Source organism: Artemia sp. Qi Xiang Cuo, chromosome 7 (assembly GCF_049724085.1).
Source record: "Artemia sp. Qi Xiang Cuo chromosome 7, ASM4972408v1, whole genome shotgun sequence".
NCBI lineage: Eukaryota > Metazoa > Arthropoda > Branchiopoda > Anostraca > Artemiidae > Artemia > Artemia sp. Qi Xiang Cuo.
Genome location: NC_142800.1, coordinates 20509137 through 20533438, shown reverse-complemented (window position 1 = coordinate 20533438; position 24302 = coordinate 20509137). Strand labels below are relative to the sequence as shown.

Here is a 24302-nt window from a genome sequence, read left to right as displayed (position 1 = left end):
ACCTTGCATCGGAATTTCGATTACTCTATCCTCTGGACATTTATGAGGGGGAAAAGAGGGGAAGAAGGGGAGATTTTGGTTTTCAGGTCATTGTGATGTTAAGATGCGACCTTCCTGCTAGCAGGATATAGGCCTGGCATCAACAAGTTAGCCTTCGGCATGACACCTAGTGACGAGTTCTCTGGACTGACATCTAGTGTCTCTTCAGTGACTGAATTACCCAAAAATGTAACGTGCTGAATATACAAAATAGGTAAGTTTTCTTGTGAATATTTGGTCATTTTTGTTCTGAATCTTCAAAAATGTTAGTCATTTTTTGTTTATCTTCTACCATTGAGAATTATTTCGCTTTTAAGTGACTACTATGCTCAGTTTCGTGACATTTTATCTCTATTTTTACCAACGCCATCTTGTAGCTCCTGGAACCGAATCTTAGTGCTTGGAATTACCAATCCGTGAAAACTGTGTTAGGTCCGTCACTGACAACAGTTCAATGTGTACGTTCAGTTTTTGCTTCAATTTCAGTTTTCTACAAGAAGATGATAAATCTCGTGAATTTCTTTGCTCCATATCTCCCTAAATATCCAACTAAAAAATTTCACAAACAGGGAGTGCTGACAACATCGTATCAGTCGTGTAAAGTGTTCAGTTTTGTTCTTGCGTCGGGGATTGGTACTTTTAATTGGTTTTACCGTTTTCTTGTCATATTTATTCTAGTTGATATGATTATCTACTGTATATCTTTTTTTATTCACTGATGATTATTTGGGTTATTTTTTTTTACCAATTGCGGCTTGATGCACTGATGTTCATATTATTTGTGTTTGTTCAGTATTTAGGAGCCTAAAAAAAAAGAAACATGTTGCATCTACAGAGCAGTGTATAATTGAGTTTTTCTTTCTCGTTTTGTGTAATTTGTTCTAAGAGCTGATTTAGATCTTAGCTCCAGCGTTCGTCACTAAAACCCACATGTATAACTCCTAAGTTTATGTGTATTGCTTTTTTTTGCTTATTGCTCCGTCTTTTACTTTTATGTATGACGGGTTTTCCAATAAATAATAATATTAATAATTATAATAAAGGAGATTCACAGCTTCAGTCCTCTTTCCAGATCAAGTTCTCTGTTACTGAATTAAGTTTTCTGTTATTCTAATATTATTCTAATATTCTAATTAAGTTATATTCTAATATTAAATTATAATATCCTATTATTATATTCTAATTATATAAATATTCTAATTATATAATATTCTAATATTAATATTAATATTCTAATTAAGTTATTCATCACGTTCTCTGTTAGCCTACTGAATCTTTCGTATCTTCATTTCAGACGAGTATGGCTTCACAATATGCAATCTGTCTTCAGAGCGAAGGAGATGATAACAGTCTCTCTACGCTTGGAAGCAAAGGTGCTGTGACAATTAATACTGCCAGTAAAGAAAGAGGTGATTCTGTCGAAGTTAACCCCTGTGACAAGGTTCATGCTCACTGCCGAAGAGACTTCAGTAACCAGAAAAGAATTTCTAGTCTTAAACGTTGCAATGAAAGTGATTCAGCAAGTAATCAAGAAAGTAACAGTAGATCCTTACGTTCTGCAAGTTCTTTATTCTCATTCGACAAAGACTGTCGGTTTTGTGCGACCCCTGTCATTGCTGATCCGCGTCATTCAGGCTATTCGCCATCCCAGACTGTTAGAACAGACACATTTCAAGCCAGTGTTAGACTTCAGTGTTCACAAAGACAAGACGAATGGTCGACCAGCATTTTGGGAATGTTAAATGCAGCTACTGCTGATCTCCACGCAGCTGATGCTATCTATCACACAGTTTGTTCAGTGAACTTCTGGACTGGAAAAAACTTGCCTCAGCGCTATTCGAAATTAAGTGGTGAACCTGAAGCAAAGAAGTGTAAAAATGGCAGACCTTCCAACGAGGTTCGAAAAGAAGCGTTTTACAAAGCTGCGAACTTCTTTGTCGGTCTGGACGATGTGCAGGTTACACTGATCGATATTTCGAAAAAAAGGAGGATTTTTTAGCCGAAACGGATCTGAAGCTATACAGCAACGTTTACCTGAAGAAAGTGCTAGTTGATTACTTCGGTAACAAGGTGATCATTTCTGATGTTCCTGGGAAGCAAAGTATAGTGACGCTTAGGGAGACGACTGCAAGTGTTCTTCGGGATTATTACCAATTGCCAGAAGACGTAAATCTGGAGAAAGAAAAAGTCAAGATTGTGAAAGCTTTCGCAAGAATAGTGGAGAGTGAAATAAAGACTGTGATATTGTTCATAGAAGAATATGACCAAGTACATACCTTAGTTTCGGCAGAGGTCAATCTAGAGTTCCTTGGTCCATCCCTACGGCTTTTTCTGTCAATTTTGATCAGACATAACAACTCGAAATAAGTAATCAGAGTATTAGGATCAGCAATAATGCGAAGCACCAGGACTTGAAGTATTATTATAACTACGCAGCTGGGGTTCGCTGTTTCTATGTGATATTAGCACGGCTCACGCGACGCTATTAATACATTCAGCAGCCTAGGCTTTTTTGTTTTCTATGCAGAAGCCCTCCGATTTGAAAGATGTGCGGCAATGGCTGAAAGCCCCAACCAAGAACTCAAAATACCAGGAGGCACTCTTGCACAGTACATTGCAGACAATTACGATCATAGCGCTAACATTCTGGATGGGCACGGTACTTGATATGGTATGGCTATTCTTGAGGTTAAGTCGCCGGGCGGCAAAGAAGAGTTACGCGTATTTCCCAGAAAAGATTTTGACTTGAAAGAAATTATAGAAAAAGCTGCTGTACCGATCTACCCTTACGTGAAGCATACTGCCTGGAAGTTGGTACTTCCAGAGTTCAGAGACAATGGCAGACATCTCGAGATTATGTGGATAAATTCTCAGCTAGCTCTGCGAGGTTCTCCAGTCGGCTGGTCAGGTGCAATGCAGTCAGCTCATGCTGGACAAACCCAGAAGTGATCATCGATAGTTTTCCAGCCTAAGATTGATTTAAACCCAACCAATCTCACGTGCATCAACACAACGTTGATGTTTTTTGCAGAGAAGGCAAAGAAACTGAACCAGATTCCTGTCGTAACCTTCGACCAACCACTGTATTGGAAAACAAGAATGATGGTTGAATCGTCACCTTTCAGTAGCCCCTTGAAAGAGATCGTAGTGATGATTGGGTCCTTTCATGGAAGAATGAGTTTTCTTGGGTGTATGGGCTATTTTATGGAAGAAGCAGGTTTGGTCGAAGTCCTTGAACAGATCTACGCACCGAACATTGTAGAACACATCATCTCTGGCAAAGCAGTTTCTAGAGCAATGAGGGCACATTCTCTTCTTGACTTAGCTCTGCATATCTTACTTTTTGCCTGTGCTTTTGAAGATACTGCCGACGGTCTACGAAGTGAAACCGCACCCCAATCGTGAGAGCAGCCAGTGTCTATACAGAGCTGACATCCGAAAATATTTCAATTGAAGACCTTTCTACGTCTCCAGCGGCGGTTTCACTTTTAGAAGAAATTGAGCAGGCAAAGAAGGAGCTAGTTAGCGAATCTAGGACTGCGAAGCTGTGGCTTGAACAGTATTCTGAAATGAATAGAATTCTTAGGATGTCAGTTCGCTCTGAACAGACTGGAGATTTCGACCTGTTACTTCAGAGCTGGTTTAGTATGCTTCCTTATTTCGTTGTATTTGGTCAAACTACATATGCTAGATCAACCCGTATTCATTTACAAACCCTTGTCGGCTTGAAAGAACCGCAGCTAGAACTATACGAGAAGTACCAAAGGTCACTCTTCTGTTAACAGAACCGAACATTCGTGGTCAGGACTGGAAGCAGACCTTGTTATAGAACAAGTCTTCATGAAAACTCTGAAGACCGCAGGCGGTCTCAATAGAGGGAGAGGTATGAATGAAGCGCAGCGGTAGATCTGAACACTATCTATGCCAGTGCGAGCTCAAATAAATGCAATCATGCAAGACCTAACCGGATCTGTTTACCACACAAGCGACCAGCATGTTGATACATCGGGGTCCAGGATATTGAGACACAGCGAAGATTTGCAGAAGTTGCTCAAGTTCCTTGAGCCTTTGCAGCCGTTCAACAGGGGTCAGGAGCTAATGAATATTGTTACTGGAGTGAATGCTTCGCCAGAAGTCAACTTCGACGAAGCAAAAGACGTTGGGTTGCACATACTGCAAGGGATGGTTGGAAAGCCAGTAGAGACTTTTGTACTCAAAAGGAAAGATAAAGTCGTAACTATGGCTGCAAAGTCAGCTCTGAAGCTTGATGGTGAGCCGGTCGAGATTGACCAAACGTTATTCTTCCAGCGGCTAGCGGCTGGAGCCACTGCCGACGGTCAGAATCTCTCGGATACTCTTGGTTATGAACTTTGCTCTTTTCCTCCTGCAATTTTCGGGTCATACCAACTACTACGCACAGCTGACAAGGCTTCCCTCTCAAATGCCCCCTGGAAAATGATCAAAGGCTCTTCTGTGAATCTTTCAACGAGTTGCAAATATGTTGTAGATGGAGGATGGCTCCAACATAAATTGCCTTGGACAACCGGCGCTACTTTTGGACAAATACGTCTGGCTTACGCTAGCTATGTCAAAGCTCCTTTTTAAGATTCTACGGTTGTGTTCGACGGATACGAAGATTCACCGTCAACAAAAGACCAGACTCACTTGAAAAGATCGAAAGGCATAAGATCTCCTGATATCGACTTTACTGGGACAACAACGGTAACCCTCAAAAAAGACTTTTTCCTGAACAACCTGAAGAACAAGGGAAAATTCCTTCCCCTGCTGGCTGGCGTGCTAAGCTCATCAGGATGTCACGTCGTGTATGCCTCAGGTGGTTCATATTTCATGATTGTGACATCCGCAGTAACCAGTTGTTCTTAAGTAGAAACCTGTCTTGTTGGCAATGACACAGACCTGCTCGTCTTGCTTCTTCACCATTGCCAGCCAGGAAGATACCCACTTTTCTTTCGAGCGGAGACCAAGCCAGGAACATTGAAACTTTACAACATAAGAGAACTAAAAAGCAAGCTTGGGGAAGTCGCAGAGGTCATACTGCCCATCCATGCTTTCCTGGGATGCAATACGACCTCTAGGTTCTACGGCGTAGGAAAGCCAGTGTCACTTTTATTGGCTAAGGTCAATGAAGAATTTCGAAAAAAATGCGGCGGTTTTTTGCCGGAAGAACTCGGAAAAACATCAGATCATCAGCGCAGGCGAAAAGCTCACGCTGCTTGTTTATCGGGCTAAAGCTGATGCCAACCTTCAGGATTTATGTCACACCATGTTTGTCATAAAAGTGGCTTCTTCGACCTCGTTCGTCCGCCCAGAAAGCTTGCCTCCGACATTATCAGCTGCGAAGTTTCACTTCTTCAGAGTTTTCCTACAGGTCATGGAATGGATGGGTTGCTCAGCTGATCTGGACCCATGTGACTGGGGCTGGTGGCTAGACAGAACCAAGTACGTACCAGTAACGATGGACTCGAAGCCATCACCCGAAGCACTACTGAGAATGGTACGATTTGCTTGCAAGTCAGGTTGTGAAACAAAGCGTTGCAGGTGCAAAAGAAACGGACTTCACTGCACAAAAGCATATGCCGAGTGTCATGGTACCGACTGCCAAAATTCAGAAAGCATTGACCTTGATGATGATTTTAACAACTAAATTCCTGTTTTAAGTTTTTTATTATTTGATTTGTTTTAAGTCTGTGATTTGCCGAAGTACAATCAATCTGTACGAATGTTATACACCGTGATGATTTTTAATATACTGTGATCGAATCCTTGTTGAAATAGGCTCCGCAGCCAAAAAAAAAGAAGAAAGAGAATTCAATTTCCCTACTTTTCACCCTCTGCCAGTTTTTTCTGATGAGTTAAAACTAGTATTCTGAAGGAAGATTTGGATTCTGCGTCTCAAATAATATCAGAAATAGTCTTTACAGCGATGAAATCGAGCGAATCTGAGTCTTCCTCATTTTCCCCTGTTTCCCCGCTAACCCTATCAGATACCCCCGGTGGTGTGATATAATAATTCTGATGCAGAATTCGAGTTCTGCGACTTGAACTACGTAGGACTGGGTATTTAGTCGGCTAATATTAGAGGTCCTGGCATTTTTTCAGAATTTTCTCTCTTTCCCCTCTTTTTTCCCCTGTCAAACTTTTTCCCATCAGTGGATTTTGGTGGGCTTTTAGTATGTTGTTCTCCTGATTTTTCTGCATTTTTTGGTGCAAAAATCATTTTTGTTGCAATTTGTTTGATTTCAAACGCTATTTTTACTGGGCTAAATACTGTTTTGTGAGAATCGGAGAGAAAGGTAACCTTTCTCTCCAAAAACCTTTACCCAAACAACAAGAAATCTCCCTCCCCCTCTACTATAGAGTAAAGTTTTCCTGAAAGTTTCAAGACTATCCTCCAGTTATGGGACAAAACAAAGTATATTTACCGAGCCACATACAAAATTTATCGCCTATTAACGAAAATAAATGACTATACGCAAACTCTTTGTTGAGATATTCTCGCTTGCCTTTAGGTTTCTGACATAAAAAAAGAGAAGAAAAAACCTCCACTCTCTCGTGAGGATTCAAAAACCAGTATACTTTTAAAACCACTCTAGATAAAAATTAACCCGTTGCATAGTATCCTGTAAAATTTTTAAGATTAGTGACTTGCTGGGTTTACACATAGCCGCAAATTATATAAAGTAAGACTTAGAACAAATTTTTTGATCAAAAATATTTGGACTGTAGTCTTTGGACAAAACACTATCCCCACCCTGACATGTGACCCTAGTCTTAGCTTAACCTAAAGCAAATTGCAGTAATTTAAGTGGTATCTATTATTATTTCTATTTTTCATGTGACAGAATAATGAAACAACCTTATTGGGATTGTTGTGTTGCATCACTAAAAAGTTGTTTGCCCTTAGATGTTAGAAAGGCGATGCTTTTTCCTTTCGTTTTCAAGCTGAGTCGTAACTGAAGTCAGTCTTCTGGCGAGTTCGCCAATTTTTGTGGCCAAATAAAAGTTTTCGTCGATTGCTTTCCTGGATTTTTCTGTTAAGCGATTTAACGCTTGTTGTTCCATTGTGACTGCAAGTTCCTTCAGCTTTTCCTTATATTCTGTCTTCGCCCTGGAAAAGTTGATAATGATGAGGAAGATCTCATATGTGGAAGTCATTGGTACACTCTATTTAGGCACTTAGAAAACGGTGGAGGGGTAAGCATAAAAATATTATATTTTTAGGCCATTTTCTTCAACAGGGAAAGATAAAATTAAAATTCCAGATTTGACAGCACACCCATTTTTCAGTAAAATTTTTGTAAATAATCTGCAAATTTCCAGTAATATTTTATTTTACGCGTTACTGCTTTCTTTAGACATTGATTAAAAAATCTTTTTCCATAAAATAAGTTTTTCAAAGAAAAGTAAAGAACTCCATTAAACAAAAAATGAGCAAAATAAAATCAAATAATCTACCAAGCGTGAAACTAAATGTTTTTATTTTTATAACTTTAATAATTCAAATAATATTATCATTTTCATTACTAAATATCGGTATATATATATATATATATATATATATATATATATATATATATATATATATATATATATATATATATATATATATATATATATATATATATATATATATATATATATATATATATATATATATATATATATATATATATATATATATATATATATATATATATATATATATATATATATATATATATATATATATATATATATATATATATATATATATATATATATATATATATATATATATATATATATATATATATATATATATATATATATATATATTAAACTGACAAGGTACATTCATTTGTATTTTTCAGTAAAGTGCAAATGTCGTTCTGGCCTTGGGAAGGCAGAGGGGTTTTGCGCCCAACTTATGTTAATTTCTGCTCGTTTTGAGTTTGACTTTGTTATTTATTGTAATTTCTGTTCGTTTTGGGTTTCATTTATTTATCGATGCTGATTTGTGGTAGTTTCACGCTTAGTAGATTATTTGATTTTATTTTTGCTCATTTTTTGTTTAATGGAATTCTTTACTTTTCTTTGGAAAACTTATTTTGTGGAAAAAGTTTTTTTAATTAATTTTTATTCGTTTTATATTGACATAGTCTTTTCAGGGAAAAAGAAAATAATACTTTAAATCTTTTTGTTTTTTAAGACTTTATAGTTTGGCCTGCTATTTGTATGCTGAAGAAAAATTTTCAGCTATTTTTAACAACATACACCCTTTTAAAAATCTTGACACAAATAGTACTGTTTAATTTAGTTTCATACCTCCTCTAGTTGACCTGAAATGGAAAACTTGATACCATTCGCAAAAAAATCTGTTTACTTTCTTTGATAGCTTGGATACACTTACGCTATTTTGATTTGGTTAAATGTTAAGAGCAGAAGAAGCCTTGTAAGTTTGAGCATAATACCCCCACTTGTTTTTGGTAAACTGCCGAGATACGTTATCAGAGATTAGCGTTAAACACAGTATAATTTGATTTGATCTTAAGGCAACATATAGTTTTTAAACAAAATGGAAAAATGGGAGGGTGGGAGTGGAAGGGGGGTTAATTGCCCTCCAATCACTTTCGACTATTAAAAAGGGCATCAGCCCTTTCTATGTTCAATCGAATGAGCCTTTTCGAAGTTCTCACGACATCTCCTTCGATAAAAAGTGTCCTGGTCTAAACAACAACAACAACAAAAAGTATCAATAATCACTTTCAACTATTAAAAAGGGTACTAGCCCTTTGAATTTCAAATCAAATGAGCCCTTTTTCAAGTTTCTGTGACAAAGATTTCAATAAAAACCTTATATGTCCCCAGGGAATAACTTATAACCCTTGCCTTGGGGGCTGTGGGGGAGTGCCCTCCTCAAAAACATATTTTCTGTATGGAAATCAAATACACTGAACAAAATGGCTATATCAACATTTTTATTGCATGTTTTTGGGGGAATGATGGGCGGGGGGGGGGGCTAGTTGCCCTCCAATCCCTTTAGACTATTAAAAAGGGCAATAGCCCTTTAAATTTCCAATCAAATGAGACTTTTTTGAAGCTTCTACGACAACGCTTTCTATAAAAACCTTATATGCCCCCAGGGCATAACTTAAACCCCTGTCCTGAGGGCCGTGGGGGAGTATCCTCTTCAAAAACATATTTTCTATCTGGAAATCAGCTTCTCTGAACAAAATGGCTATCTCAAAATTTTGATTGGATGTGTTTGGGGGAATGATTGGCGTGGGGGGGGGGCTGGTGGCCCTCCAATTCCTTTCGACTATAAAAAACGACGCTAGATTTTTGAATTTCTAATCGAATGAGCCTGTTTTGGAAACGAGAACGCTTTCTATAAGCACCTTATATGCCCCCAGGACATAAATTACAACCCTTACCCTAAGGTCTGTTAGGGTGGTTGTCATCCTCTAAGACCTAATTTCCAGGAGTTTCAACTACGTTAAACAAAATGGCTATCTGTAAATTTTGGTGGGATACGTTTGGGAAATTGTGAGCTTGATAGGGGAGTTAATCGCTATCCAATCACTTTCAACTATAAAAATTTGCCCTCGGAATTTCAATTTCCAATCAAATGAGCCCTTTTGAAGTTTCAAAAACAAAACTTTCAATAAAAACCTTCTATGCCCCCAGGGCATAACTTAAAACCCTTGCCCTGAGGATTGTGGGGGAGTGTCCTCCTCAAAAACATATTTTCTATTCGGAAATCAACTACGCTGAACAAAATGACTATCTCAAAATTTTGATTGGATGTGTTTGGGGAAATGATGGGCGTGGGTGGGGGCTATATTTGCCCTTCAATCACTTTCAACTATTATCCACTCCAATTGCCAATCGAATGAACCATTTTCGAAGTTTCTACGACAACTCCTTCGATACGAAGTGCCCTGGTATGGAGGAAAAAAAATAATACATTGTGCCCACTTTACTTCTTTACTTAGGCAGCGCTATCCCGCTGCCTATGATTTTACATAGAAACAGAGAAGGAGAGAGAGTATTATGCAAAAGTGCATCCATAACAATCCAAACCAGCAGAAGAGAAAAACAAGTAAAATTTTTAAGCCGCAACCATCCATATGCGTTATTAGTCTTTGAATAGCCAATAGCCAAAATAGCCATAACCATTCAAATACGTTAACGTTATCATCAAACAGTTCGTGGTAACGAACTGTAAGTAAGGAGCGACCCGGCTCAATAGTAACCGAAACTCCAAAAGACGAAATAGTAACCAAAACTCTAAAAAAAATTTGATGCCAATAGATACATCAGAAGAATCATATTTTTGTGCTGATTTCAAATATATAAGTTTCATCAAGTTTAGTCTCACCCATCAAAAGTTACGTGCCTGAGAAAATTATCCTTATTTCGAAAAAAGGAGGAAACACTCTCTAAACTTTACGAAACCTTAATGAGAATCACGCTATCATTTTAAGTTGAGACGAAAAACTTACTGTAACGGTTTCGGGCTTATATGTACATAAATGTGGAATTCTGTATTTTTTGCGGAAAGGAAGATAATAGCTTCATGTTTATTTTTTTTTTCAGGGGTGATTGTATCCATCCAGTAAAAAAAATTTCCGAAAAAAATTTTCAATAGTCTGCTATTTTGGAAATAAAGAGTTGGCTCAATCTATGGTCAATGTCTAACTGTGGCTACAAATCAGCCATAACTGATTTGTAATTGCTGTCTAATTTTACGAAACTATGACGAATACATCGCTAGTTCAAACTATTATAATCTAAATAAAGTTTTAAAAGGACTGTTGGAATATGTATATATTAGAGGAGGGGGTGACAAAACCCATTTTACTGCAGACCATTGTTTTCTGTGCAGCACGTAGCTAGGAATATCATCTCTTATCATGCGTTTTCGGTTTTGGTCAAAAATCACATTTTATTTTAATATTTTAGATACTATAGGCTAGACTTCGTTCTATACTATAAATGACACAATCACGAATTTCCGACTTAAATTGCTAAGTCGACATGACCTGACACCCTTTTATATGCTGGCGGTATGAAGGAATCATATAGCCTACTGGGGGTACTGACGTCATTATAGCTAACGTTGTCATATAGTTTGTACTTTTAACGTTATGGCATCATTATGGCATCATTTATCGTCTTGTGTGCAAAAATGCAGTAAAAAATTCTGTTTTAAATAATGTCTTTTTGAATTACAAAAGCATGTAGATGTAGAAATTTAGTTTAAAATAAGCCTTTAAACTCTGCCCTTAAACTCTTAACCCCTTAAGCTTTCTGTGATGTTCTGGTGACCCTCTAGCAGAGGAGGAAAAAAATGAGGACACATCGATGCTTCTCAATGAAAAAAAGTAACTTTCTTTGTTGTTTAAACCAAAGGACTGTAAGTGTGACGTATAAGGGTTTTGGCCATTTTGATCCGATTTGTTTTAAAAATGATTAATTTTTAATTACTATTGGCCGTATTTCGTTCCTTACTAAGTTGCAGCGGTTTCTTCCTACACACACGTGCCAAGTGGCTTGATTGACCATAGTTTTATCCTTTTTTTTGTAGGGCAATTACGGTCGTCACTGTACAGACCCCACAGAATTAGTGATCTATGTTCGGTCTGTTGTTTGTTGCTTTCATACCAAATGTATCAGCCTCGAGTTTGATAATCTGTTTTGCTATAGAATGCACAGTTCTGAGTTGTACTTGAGTTTCCATTAATGTTATACACAACAATTCAGCTCTGTCCATAGTTAGATTCTTACCTTCAGCAAGAAATCTTTCTCTGAGTTTATTGTCTATAAGCCCAAAAATAAGCTAATCGCTTGCCAATTTATCCAGCTGACTAAAGCAGCAATTTCAAATAACTGTTACTTTCGGGTCCAACACCCCTTGAAATTTTCAAATAGACTCCCTTAGCCGTTCCTGAGATGGTGCAGATATACTATTTTGTTAAGTTGTGTAAATGTAGCGGCGTTGAAAAAATTGTGGCGCAAAGTGCACGATTTTTCCAACGCCGCTAAAATTCTTTGTTCGATTCAATAAAGACCGCGACAATACTGACATGTCATCTACAGAAATTTTGAACTTGATCTGTAGACACAGCAGTTTTACCGACTCCTGTCGTGATTTTACAGATGGCGCTACAACTTTCTATTTGGTTGAATAATCAGCATTAAAATAGTGACATGATATGTACCAAAATCTAAATCTCGGTTGGTAAATGCAGCGCTTTTATCGACTCTTGCAGTGATTTTGCATATTGAATTCAAAACGGACATTATGCTAATTATATTGACAAAAACAGTCGGTAAAAATGGCCAGCCAGTCGGTAAAATCTCTTCCCCCCCCCAAAGCATTTTGGCTAGTAACGCCACTGTTTAGAGGGACGTACATTTTCCAATCTTATGAGGCAAAGCTAACATCAAGAGCTTATAGACGTCTTTTCCATTAAATGACTCGAAACTCTCTAACTCTGGCCATCTAACAGTGCAGCCAACGTTTCCATTGCATTCGTTATGTCCAGTCTTTCTTTTAGAAAACCGAATGAAATTATCAGATACGTACGTATTTTGAACCTTATTTCATAGACTGCTACATTCACCTTACTTTTCACTACTAAAGTATCAATAAGCCAGAAAGAGATTTTCAGGGTATACGAGTATATACCCAATTACCTTTGAAAGGATGGGTTTTTTATTTTTCATTCTAATGAACCAAAGCAACCACTAAAGAATTATGGACATTTTTCCCACTAAATGTATCTCGTAATAAAACCTTTATCAATTATGGATATTATTTTTTCTGTTGTTCATTGTATGGACCTGTCAATATGAGCGACTTGATTGTAATATAAGCCATCAAATTTTCTTGTATATGCCATTGAATATTAGCCTACTCATACAACTTGAATGTGTTTGACTTCTAAAATAAATTTGGACCAAGTTAACTGACTTCATTTTTGAAATACTGAATGATCCAGACCGCGGTTGAATCACTGAGAAACAGAGAGGTTACCTGTAGAAAAGGTTTCCACTGAAAAGTTTTGTTCGTTTTACTTCTTTAAATTTTCATAAAATCATATTTCGGGCTCTGTATGGCTTCACAAAAATAACCTAACGGAACTAAAATCTAAATTTTAACATGGAAGCCTGTGATAATATTCTCGCTTTGTCTCTTCCCTTGAATTAAACCTGCAATATATAGTAGCCCATACCAGGCGTGTACTTAATTTTTTTCGGGGGGGGGGGGGGTTGTACAATTAAAAAAAAAATTAACGATGGCCAATAATATGAAGTCAAACTTTAAAAACATCCTGAATACAATATGGCCAGAAATTCAAGGAAATTCCAGATTTCAAGGGAGCCGGGCCGTGGGCACCCTTGTATTTGCAAGGAAGGTTTTTTGCAAACTTTTGTAATTCTAACTCCATTATTATCTGTAAGAAGTAAAACTTGTAAATACAAAGATATAAATAACCAAAGTAATAAGAAAATAAGTAAAATAATAACATAAGAAAAGAATAACAAGACGAATATACAAAGAAGAAATATGATATATAAGATAATATAATTGCAGCTAATATAGATTTCCCCCTTGATATTTTTTCATATTAGAGGAGAAGAAGGGGAGGGGTAAAATATAATGGAAGTGCTTTCAAGATATTTTATTTTCAATTATAAAATACAAATTTTTTTCTTCGCAAGTTTTCTTCTCAGTAGCCCCGATACCGAATTCAGTTATTATAAATGTAAGTGTAAAGAGTGGCGATTTAGTTCCAGTGACAGTAGATCCTCTAGAATATGGCGTCATTTTCGCTCAGGGACCAGCTCCATTTCATACGCATTATGAATATTAAAATTTAACACCTTGTAATAGCATAGTGGATAAAGCCACGCCTGGAAACTTTTGGCTTAGGTTCAATCTCGGCTCTTCCAAGGAAGTCAGCAAGGAAAGGAAATAATAATTTTTATTAATAATTCACAATTCTTTGTTATTATACTTTACACTATAAGTTACATTATTATGAACATTTTATAATTTTTCGTTATTTTAGTCACTTGACTTTTGTATGTTAAGTTTTGTTTGAGAAATATTGTCTTGATTTACAAGATATTTGACATATTTGTAATCAAACGCGGATTGGACAGAGACTTGAGAAAGAAAAGGTATTTGGGAAAATTCAAGCCTAAAAAAGTTAAAAAAGAAGTCATGGAGATTTTTTTTCGAGAATAATTTTAGTTGTCTGGGAATATTAAAGATATCGGATTTGTGACATGTTAGGATTTATGTTCCTTTTGTAATTGTTTCGATTACAAAACTCCATCTTTACAAGAGATTAAATAAAAAAAAACAAGTTTTTTTTAACTGAAAGTAAAGAGCGACATTAAAACTTAAAAATAACAGAAATTATTCCATATATTAATGGGACTATCCCCTCCACAACGCCGCGCTCTTTTCGATAAAGTTTTTTATTGTTTTAAAAAAAATAAAGTTTTGAGAAAGTCAAACTTTAGCTTAAAGAGCAAAGCGTTGAGGAGGGGAAAGCCCCTTTCATATACGGAATAATTTCTGTTCGTTTTAAGTTTTAATGTCGCTCCGTACTTTCAGTTAAAAAAACTTGTTTTTTTATTTAATTTTTGAACGTTTTTGAATAAATGCAGGTTTTGATCTTGGCTCACAGTACATGAATAATTAAAACAAAATTTTCATATTGATTTACTTTCATTTGGTTAAATGGTTTCTCGAAACTTGTTTCATTTTATTTACGAACGTTTTTATTAGTAACAAATATACGTAACTTACGAATTAACTTACGTAACAAACTTCTATATTCATATATTATTAATACATATATTAGGGGGTTCACCCCCTAGTCAATACCTTGCTCTTTAAGCGAAAGTTCGAATTTTGTTCCAATTCTTTAAAAATGACCGCTTAATTACAAAGGCCGTTAATTAGAAAAAATAGCTCTTATGGAAGAACTAAAAAATCTCTGGCTTAAAAAGTGAGGTATTGACTAGGGGGTGAATCGGGGGGGGCCAAATCCTTCAAACCCATTATTCTGTGAGAAAAATCAGAAAATTATGGGAATATGAAAAAAATCGTGAGATTTCAGGGGGGGGGGGGGGCGGGCCCGAAGGCCCCCCTGCGTCCGTCCCTGGCCGACCCCCCCCCCACTACCAGGAAAAATCTCCCCTGAAAACGTCTGTACTGTGTACTTCCCAATAACCAATACTATATGTTAACATTGGGTAAAGTTCATAACTTTCAGCCCTCCTCCCGGGAACTTCGGGGGATTAAGTCATCCTAAAAGACATACTTATAATATTTTCGAACATGTTTAACAAAATGGCTATCTCAAAATTTTGATCAGGTGACTTTGAGAAAAAAATGAGCGTGGGAGGGAGCCTAGTTGCCCTCTATTTTTTTGGTAACTTAAAAAGGGCACTAGAACTTTTAATTTCCATTCAAATGAGCTCTCTCACGAAAGTCTACGACTACTGGGTTGATACGATCACCCCTGGAAAAAAAAAATAAATAAACACGCATCCGTGATGTATTTTCTTGTGAAAATTACACAATTCCACATTTTTGTAGATAGGAGCTTGAAACATGTGCAGTAGGGTTCTGATACGCTGAATCGGATGGTGTGATTTTCATTAAGGTTCTACAACTGTTAGGGAGTGTCTCCCCCTTTTTTCAAAAATCGCGTAACTTTTGATGGGTAGAATTAAACTTGATGAAACTTATATATTTGAAATCAGCATTAAAATCTGATTCTTTTGATGTATCTATTTGTATCAAAATACCGTTTTCTAGAGTTTCGGTTACCATTGAGCCGAGTCCCAATAACCAATACTATATGTTAACATTGGGTAAAGTTCATAACTTTGAGCCCTCCTCCTGGGGGCTTCGAGGCGTTAAGTCATCCTAAAAGACATAGTTATAATATTTTCAACCATGTTGAACAAAATGGCTATCTCAAAATTTTGATCAGATGACTTGGGAAAAAAATGAGCGTGGGAGGGGGCCTAGTTGCCCTTCATTTTTTTGGTCACTGAAAAAGGACACTAGAACTTTTAATTCCCGTTCCAATGAGGCATCCTACAATATTCTAGGACCACTGGGTCGATACAATCACCCCTGGAAAAGAAAAAGAAAAGAAAAAAAAAAAAAAAAAAAAAAAACACGCATCCGGGATCTTTGTTCTGGCAAAAATTTGAAAATTCTACATTTTTGTAGATAGGAGCTTGAAACCTCTACAGTAGGGTTCTCTGTTATGTAGAATATAACGGTGTTATTTTTATTAAGACTTTATGGTATTTAAGGGGTCTTTTTTCCTTTTTTAAAAAATCCGCAAAATTTTCTCAGGCGCTTAACTTTTGATAGGTAAGATTAAACTTGATGAAACTTATATATTTGAAATTAGAATTAAAATATGATTCTTTTGATGTATCTATTGGTATCAAAATTCTGTTTTTTAGAGTTTCGGTTACCATTGAGCCGGGTCGCTCCTTACTTACAGTTTGTTACCACGAACTGTTTGAAATTCATTACGGATTGTTTGGCACCCGTGGGCACCTTTGTATTTGCAAGGAAGCTCTTATGCAATTTTTTGTAATTTCAAGTCCGTGAATATTTGTAAGAACTACAACTTATGAACACTAAGATATAAATAACCGAAGTAAAAAAAAAACAAAAGAATAATATAAAAAAGAGGATAACAAGAAAAACATATGGTTTTCTGCATTAGATTTTGTTAGATTTTAGAATTTGTAGCGATCTTAAAGAAACCCGCGATTGCCTTGTTTCGTTGTTCGCTGTAAAGACACGCAGAGCTTATGGAACTCTCGTTTCAATGAAGTGCCACTTTAACCGTTTTCTACTTGCAAGGGTGTATAATGCTTTTGTTTTGCCACATGTGATAGCCCTATCTCCGTTTTGGAAAATATTTACTTCGTCTGATCGCCGCAATATTCGGTCTATTTTCTACAGATATGGCAAGTATCTGCTTCGTCTTCCAGTTTGGATGAGGAATTCGAATATATCTCTGAAGTATTGTATATCCGACTCTCCTATATCTGTACTGAATCGCCGTGTTCGATTTGCAAAGGCGTTTGAACCAAGCCTCTCTTCATTATGTGTCGCAATAACTTAAATTTGTCTTTTTTTGTTTGTCGTAGGAATGATCTTAATCTTGTTTTTCTGTAGTTGAGTTTTCTTCGGATATTTTGTTGTTATTTGATGTTACTTTTTTTTTCGTTTCTTGTACTCCATTTACAACATTTTGTATGTTTAATAATGGGTAATAAAATAATAATAATAATTTCCCACGCAAAGGGCCGCTGAAAATTTGATCGGCATGCTTAAAAACCCTCGTACGGGCATCTTTCAAATTAGGCTGGTTCCATTCAATGAGTTGGATTAGAGACGGGTCCAAATTATTTTCTAAATTTCAAATATCCCCTAAAATGCTTTATATCACTAAAATACAAAGCACACAGTTCTAATTGCTAATGTGAAAAATCCTTCACTCGGCGGGGAGGGTTTATACCCGCCTTGAGGAAGGAGGAAAATTCCATTTCACACGGGAAGCACTGTTTTTTGCTAGTAAGTCCTCTTAAGGGCTGGGCACACGTAGCTGATTTCGGGAACCGATTTCAGCATCAGTGGACAAATGATAGCGGTAAGAAAAATTGGTCAAAAGAAAAATTTATTACGCATTTTCAAAACAAAAAATCATGGGCATATATAGTCAACTGGAGTTTGTTAATAGTTGCATGATTGATCTCAGCTTAATTCTCAGCTCAGTAGCGGGATGTTTCACCACAGACATCTCTGGCTCACTGTTTATTTGTATCCCTATTTTTTTGTGATGATCATGATGAAAATCAGCGCTGATTTTTTAAATCGGCGCTGAAAACTAGAAAATTTTTCAAGCTCAAATCAACACGGATTTCTTTTAAAATCGGCACTGATTTGGAAATCAGTTCCCGAAATCAGCTACGTGTGCCCAGCCCTTTAGGGCTGATGTCCTTTTCTCTTTTGTGAATAACATCATTAAGTAGTTAAAGAGTATGCGTCATAGTTAGTGTAAAGAACTCTCTGGGAATTCTAGCCCAGTTCTAAAAGCCTGAACACCAAAAATTCCAATTCCTTACTTGGTTTTCTCCATAATTATTCTTTTAATTATTTCTTCATCTTTCTCTTTACTTGCGGCTTTTTCTTTCATCAGCTCTTCCTCTAGCTTCAGAAATCTCAATAGTAAATCTTCGCGCTGTAGTCGAAATTCTTCCAAAGTCATTAATTTCCCTTCTAGATGCAAAATCAAATTAATCACTATGATCAGTAAATTAAATTTTGAGTTTTGAAAAGGTAAGAGCACCCCTTCTTGAAAGAAAACCAAACAGTACGAGAAATGTGGCCAAGTAATGATACACCTTGCAGATGACATAATGATTTTCAGACCATAGAAAATAACATGACCTGATCTGCACCTTCAAGGGTTTAACTCCCATCGGTACACCAATTTTTAATGAGAGAGCAGTCCCCAAAAAAGTTACTTGGGTGAAAATGAGCAAAAAAAGAACTAAAAACCTATAACGCCAAACACCTAGGAAGGTTTCTTTTGAAGATGGAAGGTTTCTTTTCTTTCCAAATTGTATTTGAAATTCAACACGTTGTTTACATTTGATTATTACGGATGATAAAAACCGTAAAATTTACCAATTAGCTGGCTTACTTCACTACACTACTAAACGTGGCAAAAATGAAAAAAATCTTTTGGGTCGAAGTATTTTTTTCGCAGCAAAATGACATAATGGCTTTACTACCCCACAATTTTTTGTACCATTTAAAATTGGCACTATAACATTGAATTGCTGTTCAAATGAGCCTTCTTCTGATATTCCCGGACCATTAGCTCGATATGACCCCCTTAGGAATCATATCGAGGGAAAGGCGTTAAACCTTTCAGGTTTAACACAAAAATATTTGTCCAATAAGAGAGTCATACTTACTCCCGCCATTTACCCATGCCATTTAAACATTTGCCTCATAATTACTTAGACTATCTGTCTTGGCTTTTTCTGCAATTAGCCATGTCTCGATACCAACTGCAAAATACTTGATTTTCAATTTATACTTACTCCCGCCATTTACACGGGTTATTTAAACCTTTGCCTCTCAGTTACTCGGACTTTCTGTCTTGGCTTTTTTCTAAAATTAATTTAAAAAAAACTTTCCGAAAAATGCTTTTTCAAAGAAAAGTAAAGGTATTTTTAAACTTAAGATCAGCAGATACAAATACCTTTTAAAATTCAAACTCAAAACGACCAGAAATTACTATGAAAGAATAAATGAAACCAAAATCGAACAGAAACTAAAAATGCAATCATAGCAAAAACATTCAACAAGTAATAATATAAATGAATAAATAGATTTTAAAGCGAGTAATGCTTAGATTGAATATGAATATCAAGCTTAAAATGGAAAAAGAATATTTTCCTATTGAAGTATAAATGAAACTTAAAACGAACAGAAATTAAAGAAACAATCAATGCAAACAAACATACAATAGATATTAATGTAAATTAATAATAAATCTTAAAACGAGTGAAACTTAATTGTACATGCAAATCAAGCCTGAAACGAACAAAAATCACCACAAACAAGAGTTTGGGTATGACATCCTTCTCTCACTGTAAAAATCTAACACCTACAGGGTCATTGGCGTTTTACTGAAAAGAACTATATATGCCTCTAGAGCATTAATCATAACGCCTGCCTCCGGGCCCTGGCGGGTTCCGTCGACACAGGAATTTTTCTTATCTGACCTTTGAACTATTTTTAATGAAATGGCTATTATAAAATTTTTATCAGATGGGCTTGGGGAAAAACTGGTATGTGGGGGGGGGGGCTAGTTGCCCTCGTATATCTTTTGACTCTTAAAAATTGAACCATAACTTTCAATTTCCAATCAAATGAACCCTCTCTGAAGTTTATACGAACATCCCTTTCATAAGAACCATATACGCCCCAAGGACAACACTTACAACCTCTATCCCCCGTGCTCTGGGGAGTGTTTTTGTTATATAATTTTTGAACAACTTCCAAAACACTGGCAATCTCAAAATTTTTAGGGGACGAGTTTGGGGAAAAAAGAGCGTGGGGGGGCAAGTTTAACTCTCTTGACTCTTAAAAAGTGAACTAGAACTTTCAATTTCCAATCAAATGAGCCCTCTATGAAGTTTATAAGAGCATCCCTTTCATAAGAACCATACATGCCCTTAGGGCATAACTTAGAACGCCTTCCCCTGTGCCCTGGGGGGGGTTCTATTGACACCGGATTTTTCTTATCCGACCTCTGAACTATTTTTAACAAGATGTCTATCTCAAATTTTTCCTCAGATGGGTTGGGGGATAGCTGCCCTCGGATCTCTTTTGACTATTAAAAAGTGAGCTCGAACTTTCAATTTCCAATCAAATGAGCCCTCTCTGAAGTTTATACGAGCATCCCTTTCATATGAACAATATGTGCCCCAGGTCATAAGTTACAACGTCTGCCCTCAGGCCCTGGGGGGTTGTGACGACACTTGATTTTTTGTTAACTGACTTTTGAGAAATTTGTATCTTAATGCCTATCTCAAAATGTTTATTGGATACATTTGGGGAAAAATGGGCGTGGGGGGCTAGTTGCCCTCCAATCTCTTTTGACTCTAAAATACTTAACTAGAACTTTCAATTTCCAATCAAATGAGCCATATCTGAATTTTTTACGAGCCTCCCTTCAATAAGAACAATATATTCCCCTAGGGCATAACTTACAACACCTGCCCTTGGGCCCTGGGGGGCTGTGTTGACCCATGATTTTTCGTTATATGGTCTTTGAACCATCATAGGCAGCGCGCTAGCGCTGCCTAAGTAAACAACGATGTGGGCACAATGTGTTGTTGTTTTTTTTTCTCCATACCCGGGGACTTCATATCGAAGGAAACTTCGAAAATGGCTCATTCGATTGGAAATTGGAGTGGCTAGTGTCCTTTATAATAGTCGAAAGTGATTGGAGGGCAATAAGCCCCCCCACGCCCGTCAGTCCCCCAAACACATCCAATCAAAATTTTAAGATAGCCATTTTGTTCAGCATAGTTGATTTCCACACAGAAAATATCTTTTTGAGGAGGTCACTCCTACAAAACCCTCAGGGAAAGGGTTTAAACTTATGCCCCGAGGGCAAATAAGATCAATGTTGACAATGTACAGTTTATTTTTTTTTTTCTTTAAAGCTGGGCACTTCATATAGAAGGGGTCGTCGTAGAGACTTCAAAAGGGGCTCATTCGATTAGAAATCGAGAGTTCTAGTGCCCTTTTTAGTAGTCGAAAGTGATTGGAGGGCCCCCCCCTCACGCCAATGATTCACCCAAACATATCCAATCGAAATTTTGAGATAGGCATTTTGTTCAGCGTAGTTGATTTCTACATAGAAAATGTGTTTTTGAGGAGGACACTCCCCCACAACCCTCAGGGCAAGGGTTTTAAGTTATGCCCTGGGGGCTCATAAGGTTTTTATAGAAGGCGTTCTCGTAGAAACTTCAAAACAGGCTCATTTGATTGGAAAATCAAAGGGCTAATGCCCTTTTTAATAGTTGAAAGTGATTGGAGGGCAACTAGCCCTCCCCCCACGCCCATCATTCCCCCAACTACATCCAATCAAAATTTTGAGATAGCCATTTTGTTCAGCGTAGTTGATTTCAAGATAGAAAATGTGTTTTTGAGGAGGACAGTCCCCCACAACCCTCAGGGCAAGGGTTTTAAGTTATGCCCTGAGGGCATATAAGATCAGTGTTGACAATGTACAGTTTGTTTTTTTTCTTTAAAGCAGGGCACTTCACATAGAAGGGGTCGTCAGAGCCTTCAAAAGGGGCTCATTCGATTAGAAATCGAGAGTTCTAGTGCTCTTTTTAATAGTCGAAAGTGATTGGAGGGCAAGAAATGTGTGAGAAAATGTGTTTTTGAGGAGGACACCCCCCCCCACAACCCTCAGGGCAAGGGTTTTAAGTTATGCCCTGGGGGCATACGAGGCTTTTGTAGAAGGCGTTGTCGTAGAAACTTCAAAACAAGCTCATTCGATAGGATATTCAAAGGAATACGACTCCTTTTATTTCCTGAAAGAGATTGGAGGGCAACTAGCCCCCCCCCCCCATGCCCATCGTTCCCCCAAACACATCCAATAAAAGTTTTGAGATAGCCATTTTGTTTAGCGTAGCTGATTTCCAAATGGGAAATATGTTTTTGAGGAGGACACTGCCCCAGAACTCTCAGAGCAAGGATTGTAAATTCTGCCCTTGGAGCATAGAAGGTTTTTATTGAAAGCTTTGTTGTAGAAACTTCAAAACATACTCTTTTGGTTGAAAATTCAAGAAGCTATTGTCCTTTTTAATAGTCGAAAGTGATTTGAGGGCAACTAGCCCCCCCCACCCACGCCCATCCTTCCCCCAAGCACATCCAATCAAAATATTGAAATAGCCATTTTGTTCAGCGTAGTTGATTTCCAGATAGAATATACGTTTTTGAGGAGGACACTCCCCAAAAACCCTCAGGGCAAGGGTTTTAAGTTATGCCCTGGGGGCATATCAGGTTTTTATTGAAGGCGTTGTCGTAGAAACTTCAAAACAGGGTCATTCGATTGGGAATTCAAAGGGCTAGTGCACTTTTTAATAGTCGAAAGTGATTGGAGTGCAACTAGCCCCCCTCCCCCTCCTCACGCCCATTATTCCCTCAAACACATCCAATCAAAATTTTGAGATAGCCATTTTGTTCAGCGTAGTTGATTTCCAGATAGAAAATATGCTTTCAATTTATACTTACTCCCGCCATTTACACGGGTCATTTAAACCTTTGCCTCTCAATTACTCAGACTTTCTGTCTTGGCTTTTTTCTACAATTAATTAAAAAAAAACTTTCCGAAAAATTTGTTTTAAATCTAAATTTAATGGCATAATTAAAAATTAGAAATCCTTAAAAAATTGAACTTTTTATTACAACATAAAAACGACCAGAAATTAATACTAAAGAATAAAAGAAACCCAAAACAAAAATACAGTAAATAAGCAATCATAGCAAAAACATTCAACAAGTAATAATATAAGTGAATATATAGATTTTAAAGCGAGTAATGCTTAGATTGAACATGAATATCAAGCTTAAAATGAAAAAAAAAATTCCTACTGAAGTATAAATAAAACTTAAAACGAACAGAAATTAAAGAAACAATCAATGCAAACAAACATGCAATATATATTAATGTAAATTAATAATAAATCTTAAAACGAGTTAAACTTAATTGAATATGCAAATCAAGCCTGAAACGGACAAAAATCACCACAAACAAGAGTTTGGGTATGACATCCTTCTCTCACTGTAAAAGTCTAACACCTACAGGGTCATTGGCGTTTTACTGAAAACCAATTTTATGACAAATGCTTTCTTTTGTACTTAATATTGAAAATAAACATTAAAATTATAGGAAAATTTTGAACTGGTGAGCTTTCAGCAATTAATATCATTATACATAAAATATTCGATTTAATTTGTTAGCTCTTTTTAAAGTTGTTAAAGACGAATGTAGTTTCCCTACAGACAAGTGTTTGAATACTGCCTCCTTTCATAACTGTAAATAAAAACCAAAAGCCTACTGCGTCATTGGCGCTTAACTGAAAATGGATTATATTACATATATTTTCTTTTCCAGTTCTTACAGAATTGAAAATAAAAATACAATTACAGTGAAATAAATTCTTGAACTGATGGATCTTTCAACAATTAATATCATTATTCATCCAATATTCAATTTGATGTTGTTTATACTTTCCAATACTGTTCAAGACGCATACAGTTTTCAGTAAAGCGCCAATGACGTATTAGGTTTTAGACTTTTACAGTGAGAGAAGGAGGTCATACCCAAACTCTTGTTTATAGTGATTTTTGTTCGTTTCAACCTTGATTTACATATAAAATTTAAGTTTCACTCGTTTTAAGATTTGTTTGTTTATTTACATCAATTTCTATTGTATGTTTGTTTGCATTGATTGTTTATTTAATTTCTGTTCGTTTTAAGTTTCATTTATACTTCAAAAGGAAAATATTTTTTTTAATTTTAAGCTTGATATTCATATTCAATCTAAGCATTACTCGCTTTAAGATCTATTTATTCATTTATATTATTACTTGTTGTATG

At 36.5% G+C, this 24302-nt stretch overlaps 1 protein-coding gene across 1 annotated transcript in view; it reads right to left on the bottom strand.

The window, feature by feature from the left end:
• Positions 1 to 6960: 6960 nt before the first annotated feature.
• The window catches only part of LOC148950041 (cilia- and flagella-associated protein 157-like), an 83031-nt gene continuing 65689 nt past the window's right edge, over positions 6961 to 24302 (bottom strand). The window contains exons 5-6 of the mRNA XM_089091770.1: positions 18229 to 18382; positions 6961 to 7168 (exon numbers count right to left, since the gene is read on the bottom strand). Coding sequence (XP_088947896.1) covers positions 6961 to 7168; positions 18229 to 18382 — 362 coding nt within the window. The remainder of the gene's footprint in view (positions 7169 to 18228; positions 18383 to 24302) is intronic.